The sequence below is a fragment of the Tachysurus vachellii genome, chromosome 21 (assembly GCF_030014155.1).
Source record: "Tachysurus vachellii isolate PV-2020 chromosome 21, HZAU_Pvac_v1, whole genome shotgun sequence".
Classification (NCBI taxonomy): Eukaryota; Metazoa; Chordata; class Actinopteri; order Siluriformes; family Bagridae; genus Tachysurus; species Tachysurus vachellii.
Window position 1 is genome coordinate 9823000 of NC_083480.1, and position 7104 is coordinate 9830103.

Here is a 7104-nt window from a genome sequence, read left to right on the forward strand (position 1 = left end):
GTTGAAAACACTAAGCATTCAGACAAATGTTTGTTTCAGGGAACACTTTCTTGTTGGAAACTATGTTTTTGACCTTGTAAAAAAAACAAAAAGCCTTTAAAAGTTTAAAAAGCCATTATATCTGGAAACTTAATGTTTCTGCAGCTGTTCCTCAGTAAATTTATGTAGAATCTACAAGTGTTTCCCTGTCAGAAAGGCTTCTAAGTCCATAGGAAGGTACATAAATCTTACTCTAAGTGAACACAATGAAGATTAAATATTATTATGAAATGTTCTTTATTTGTCCATAGAACAATTTGAAATCATCCAAATTTCCACTTTCCACAGTTGTGTTTTTATCCTGACCTATTCATGCTAACATAAGTGTGTGGAATTTATATATATATATAATTTATTCTTTTTTTCCAGTCCTTTTCCCAAAGTAATTTTCTATTCAACTTTGTTCTGTTTCCCAAAATATACACAACTTTTTTAATTTCATCTATGATGAAACTGATACTAAGCACAGTTGAAACCAGATATTTACATACACTTCAGAAAATTTACTGTCATACATTAAATCAGAGTAAACTTTTTCTGTTTTAAATCAATAAATATTAACATATTTTTTGCATTTGTTAAATGTCAGAATCGAGCGAGGGAGAATTTTTATGTATTTTTATTATCACTTTCATCAAAGTCAGAAGTATACATACACTAAGTTTATCGTGCCTTTAAACAAATAAAAACTCCAGATGATTCCATTCTGAGCTTAAGAAGCTTCTGATAGGTTAATTGATTCCATTTGAGTTAATTGGTGGCGCACCTGTGGATGCATATAAAGGCACACCTCAAACACAAAGCCTCTTTCTTTGACATCATGGGAAAATCAAGAGAAACCCACCAAGACATCAGAAAAAGAATTGTTGACCATTGTTGTGGCTCATCTTTCGGTGCAATTTCCAGATGCCTGAAGGTCCCACATTCAACTGTTCAGACAATAATACGCAAGTATAAAAAACATGGGAATGTATAACCATCATTTCCATATAACCATCGGTTTCATATAACCGACGGATTCTGAGTCCCAGAGAGGAACGTATTTTGGTGCGAAATGTGCGAATCAACCCCAGGACAACAGCAAAAGATCTTGTGAATATGCTGGCTGAAACTGGTAAGACAGTGTCATTATCCACAGTAAAATGAATACTGTACCGCCATGAGCTGAAAGGTTATTCTGGGAGGAGAAAGCCATTACTTCAAAACCACCATAAAAAAGCCAGACTACAGTTTGCAACTGCACATGGGGGGGAAAAAAATCTTAATTTCTGGAGACATGTCCTGTGGTCTGACGAAACAAAAATTTAACTGTTATACTGCCATAATGATGAGGGCGAAGCTTTGAAGCCTCAGAACACCATCCCAACTGTGAAGTATGGGGGTGGTAGTATAATGTTGTGGGGCTGCTTTGCCCCAGAAGGGACTGGTGCACTTTACAAAATGGATGGCATCATGAGAAAAGAAAATTGTGGCTATATTAAAGCAACATCTGAAGACATCAGCCAGGAAGTTAAAGCTTGGGCGCAAATGGGTCTTCCAAATGGACAATGACCCCAAGCATACCTCCAAATTAGTTACAAAATGGCTTAAGGACAACAAAGTCAAGGTATTGGAGTGGCCATCACAAAGCCCTGATCTCAATACCATAGAAAATTTGTGGGCGGCACTGAAAAGGCGAGTGCGAGCAAGAAGGCCTACAAACCTGACCCAGTTACACCAGTTCTGTCAAGAGGAATGGGCCAAAATTCCAGCAAACTATTGTAGAAAGCTTGTGGGAGGATACCTGAAACTTTTGGCCCAAGTGAAACAGTTTCGGGGCAATTCCACCAAATACTAAGAAAGTGTATGTATACTTCTGACTTTGATGAAAGTGATAATAAAAATACATAAAAATTCTCTCTCGCTCGATTCTGACATTTAACAAATGCAAAATATGTTAATATTTATTGATTTAAAACAGAAAAAGTTTGCTCTGATTTAATGTATGACAGTAAAGAAATATGTTTTTGTGTTTTTTTTGTTTTTTTTTTCTGAAGTGTATGTAAATATCTGCTTTCAACTGTATTAATGTGTGGACCTTGTAGAATAGATGGATGGATGGATAGATAGATAGATAGATAGATAGATAGATAGACTTTAAACAGCTATACTGGAAAATGAATGTACTGCACTTTAAAAAAAACGCAACATTTACGTCACTTTGATTGGACGCGAGCAATTTTGACAGACGTCTACTTAGCCAATCAGTGTTACTCTAATGGGCGGGATTTTTCCATACAGACAGTGAAGGAGGCGCTCGGGCTTTCTTTCTCAGGCTGAGGAACTGGAGGTTCGAAGGACTTACAGCCCGCTCTAAAAAGTCCACCATGGCGCCCAGCTCGCAGGCAGACGATGTTGTTTCTGGTGTTCGTAAAGGGATTCGTGCTATCCTGCTGGGGCCTCCCGGCGCTGGGAAAGGGACTCAGGTCAGACTCTTATCAGTTAACTTAGCTAAGCTAACATGTGCCTGAATCGTATGTTCGGCTCAGTCACATGACACCGTGTCGGTTCCTGTTGCATAGTATCGGTACACGTATCGGGTCTAAGGTTCTATCACTGCATCGAGGTTAAAGTTACAACATGTAGCTTCCGGGTTGGAATCCAGCTCCAGGATTATTTCCCATGGCGTTCATTGTGGGTTAAAGGTTACTCTGTGACTGAAGCAACAGAGAGAAGCTGTTTATTTTATTAGGGATCTGGTATTCAAGGGGAACTTCATCATGAAACATGTAAAACATTTATTTATACTGAAATCTGTTTTCAGTGGTTCTTCTTCAGTTTGTTGATATGTTACCCATCCTGAGGCATCCAGAAATTGTTCCAGCTCTGATTTGTCTTCTGTGCCATGAAGATGTTGGACCTCCACTGAGATGAGGGTGACTCTGTGAGGATCCTGAGGCATTTAGAGATGTTCCAGCTCCAGTTAGACTCTGCGATACTAAACAGGAGACGCCGACTCCGACAATCTCCTCATTTAATACACAATTATCAGACTGTATATTTATAATCGCACCCTCCAGTGTCACCCATATGTGGATGATGTTCCCCTTTGAGTCTGGTTCCTCTCAAGGTTTCTTCCTTTACCATTCAAGGGAGTTTTTAAGATAAGATAAGATATACCTTTATTCGTCCCACAATGGGGACATTTCTCTGTTACAGCAGCAAAGAGAAAGAAATGCAAATAAAAAAAAATAAACAAGTATATACATAACACAATGTATAAATACAAAGTTACGCTAACAGACATTGCACACAGGTAATATTACACGTTTTTAAAAATTTCTGTTATTGCACATGTTTAAAATACTTTGTCATTGTTATTATTGGTTATTTTCCTCACCACAGTCACCTGAGTCACCTCAGACTTGCTCATTGGGGATAAATACAAAAACATTTAAATATATCTAATATTAGTCTTGAATTTGATATTATTCTTATGTATTATTCAAAAGGCCCAAACCTTTTTGTTCTATGTTTATGTTCTGTGAAGCGCTATACAAATAAAATTGAATTGAATGTTGGTGGTTCGGTGTTGTATTTTCCAATTTTCAAGGAAGTGAATGAGCTGACTGTAAACTATTAAGATGTCAATGTGAACACTTTAACTAAGCAAGATACCTGTTTATTGCATTACAGGCTCCCAAGCTGGCAGAGAAGTTCTGTGTGTGTCATTTGGCCACTGGGGACATGCTGAGAGCGATGGTGGCCTCCGGCAATGAATTAGGCAAAAGATTAAAAGAGACAATGGATGCCGGCAAACTGGTAATTTCAGCAAATGTCCACCTTTTGCTCTGGTGATTTTGGCTTTTTCTAGAAGATATCATCATTTAGTTTAGCATTTAAAAAAAAAAAAACTTCTTTGCTGTCTGTTTTGTGGTGTTAGGTAGGTGATGATATGGTGGTTGCGCTCATCGAGAAGAACCTAGACACGCCTGCCTGCAAAGAAGGGTTCCTGTTGGATGGGTTTCCACGCACAGTCAAACAAGCAGAAATGGTAAACTTAAGTGTTGCTAGAAAGTGAGCATTTTCATCATATTAACAAATCACATTGTTGAATGAAATTATCCTGTTTTCCCCTGTAGTTGGATGATCTGCTTGAGAAACGCTCAGAGAAGCTGGACTCTGTAATCGAGTTCTCTGTCGATGACAGTCTCCTGGTGCGCAGGATCTGTGGCAGGTACGAGGAGGGAAAAACACATACTTTATACCAAATGTCTGTAGTGTGCTGCTGAAGTTGTAGTTATATGAACGCAGCCTGCAATAATTTGTCAAAACGGTCATAATCTATAGGTGGAATTGAAATTTGTCACACATTTTCAATCGGTTTGAGTGTCTGGGATTTAGGTTAGTCTGTGAGAATGTCTGTGATTTTAGGTTAGTCCGTGAGAATGTCTGTGATTTTAGGTTAGTCCGTGAGAATGTCTGTGATTTTAGGTTAGTCCGTGAGAATGTCTGTGAGAACGCCTTTGATTTGGTTTAGTCTGTGAGGGTGTCTGATTTACGTTAGTCTTTGAGAATGTCTGTGATTTAGGTTAGCCCGTGCAAGCGCCTGTGCGAGCGTCTGTGAGAATGTCTTTGATTTGGTTTAGTCTGTGAGAATATCAGTGATTTTGGGTAGCACTGAGTGAGGATGTAAATTTGGTTGGTGCATGTTAAAATAAAAAATATTATACTTGAAATTTCACTGAATTTTGATCTATTGTTTTACTATTTAGAAATCCATCCATCTCCAAATGTATTAACAAACAGTCAATTAATGGTATGCAACACCTCAGTCCAACTCCAAAGTGGAAATGTGAACTTGAACTTTGACCTATTTATTTATTATTGATTTTATTTTTGTTCTAAAACACAAAACTAACTTGTGTATTTTGTCTGTGACAAATTATCGCACTATTTAAGCCATATATAAAACGAACAACTCCTAAATAAGGCTGTTACTGGTGTTGACTGTTGATTTCCTACAGCAGAGAGCACAGGGCTACATGTAAATTCCTATTTTTATGTCTGATATGAATACCGTGTTGTGCAGGCTTACTATGTATTAAACCACTCATTTCAACTCCTTGTTCATTGCTCAAGTCGGTTTAGACGTGTTAGGACAGTGACTATACTGCGCAGTAGTATAGTCCTCTCAGGAGATCTACATGGCAGCATTTTAAAAGGCATGTTTGAATTTTTGTTCTCACTGCTGTTGCATTTTCAGACTTGTTCATCAGCCCAGTGGTCGCTCGTATCATGAGGAGTTTAATCCACCCAAGGAACCCATGAAGGATGATGTAAGTTTATACAGTTTGTAAGCAGAAGTTATAACTTGCTTTATACAAGTGAATACTGCCAAAACCTCCATTTACAAATCTGAAAAGGGAGATTTCGTAAAGCTAGCAAAGTTTGTCATTGTGTAATTGCGGTTCTTGTAGCTTATGCAAGCTTATGAGGACAACTACACTGTGTGTACATGTGTGAGTTAGTGAAGATTAAACTCCATAGAGATTTAACATTTTAAATCTCAAACATTTCTGTATGCTCAGACCTTTTATTTAAAATATTATTGATCATCTGTGAAGAAGTCAGGATTTTGTTTGTAGTTACATAGCAGGCCATTTGTACAGAAGTGATGGCCAGAAACAGGTGCATGCAATTTTTGTTCTTGTCCCTTTTTATTGAGCTGTTTCAGATAAAGGTGGCCCAAATTCGTCTGTCCTTGACCCCATCCTTGTTTAGTGACACAGTTTATACAGGCATAGTTAACGTGATAAAAATGAAGGACTTTGTCTTGTCAGTATTAAACTGGTATTCAGTGTGTCTTTTTGTGCTCCTAGTTTAGGATGAGGAATGCAACAGGTGTACTTCTTTTTTTGCTTTATTTATGTCTTATGAGTTGTATGCTTTCAGGGTGTCCTGTTTCACTAATGCAGGAAAGGTTTTTAAACCTAGAGTACTTTTACGCTAATGTCAAAACTCAAATGCCTCAGATTTCTCTGGAAATTCAAAGCTAATATCTAAAATAAAGACCATGGTGAATGAATGCATTTTGCCACAGCTTGGTGGAATTCTCGAATATGATTGGTCATAGTTTCATTTTATATAATGGCATGACTAAAACACTCATTACTATAATAAAAAATTTCATAGTTGTCAGAACAATATGTCCTGTTGTGTTTTAATCCTAACATACGTCGTTCCAGTATCCTATCCAATAGTGTAACATTGTGTTGTGTGTCCTGACAGAGACCAAACTCATGCAGAGAAGTTTCGAAGCCAGATAGAATCTAGTTGCTAATTCAGTAACACTTGTCATAGACTAAATGAAATCGTTAACTGTGCCTAATGATCATGACCCTTGTACTGATGTGAATATACATCTTTCTGTTTTTGCCTTTAGGTGACTGGGGAGCCTCTGATTCGTCGTAGTGATGATAATGAGAAGACACTACACTCGAGGCTGGAGGCCTATCATAAACAGACAGTCCCTCTGGTGCAGTACTATAGTGCACGTGGCATACACCATGCCATCGATGCTGCTCAGTCCCCCGACATCGTCTTTGCCTCCATCCTTGCTGCCTTTTCAGCTGCCACCTGTAAAGACCTTGTGTTATTCATTTAAACGTTTTCTCCATCCCTCTTTTTCCTTAGTGTCTCTATCTCTTTCATGAAAAGGTTTGAAGGAAAATGCTGCACTTGTGTGAGAGTTTGCCAGCTTAATGTTGTTTGGAAGCATGTTGTTGTTACCACTGTGCCCATGGAAACATGACCGCGCTAACAAAGTTCTTTTCTTACATTACACACCGAGGCACTTGTATTTTTAAATTGTGCATTATTAAGTGCCTAATGGTGGCGTATGTTCATGTGTATATATTGTCGTTAAAATAAGCTCCAGTTTTAGAGGCTTTGTATATTTGTGCCCAAACAACCAGCAGCAGGTCTAGACGAAACGCAAGAGTAAAAATAAAAAGAAAAGATAGCGAGAATGTCTTATTTTTTTTCTCTCACAGAAATCTCACTCACCAAGTCAGCATGACCGAT

At 38.0% G+C, this 7104-nt stretch overlaps 1 protein-coding gene across 2 annotated transcripts in view; it reads left to right on the plus strand.

Annotated features, from left to right (window-relative positions):
• The first annotated feature begins 2325 nt into the window (after positions 1-2325).
• The window catches only part of ak2 (adenylate kinase 2), a 5333-nt gene continuing 554 nt past the window's right edge, over positions 2326-7104 (plus strand). The window contains exons 1-6 of one of the 2 annotated variants that reach the window (XM_060897615.1): positions 2326-2504; positions 3715-3840; positions 3962-4072; positions 4161-4255; positions 5285-5357; positions 6464-7104. The exon at positions 6464-7104 is cut by the window's right edge and continues 384 nt beyond it. In XM_060897615.1, the coding sequence (XP_060753598.1) occupies positions 2406-2504; positions 3715-3840; positions 3962-4072; positions 4161-4255; positions 5285-5357; positions 6464-6685 (726 nt within the window). In that variant the 5' untranslated portion in view covers positions 2326-2405 and the 3' untranslated portion in view covers positions 6686-7104. The remainder of the gene's footprint in view (positions 2505-3714; positions 3841-3961; positions 4073-4160; positions 4256-5284; positions 5358-6463) is intronic. The other variant, XM_060897616.1, reaches the window with a different exon arrangement.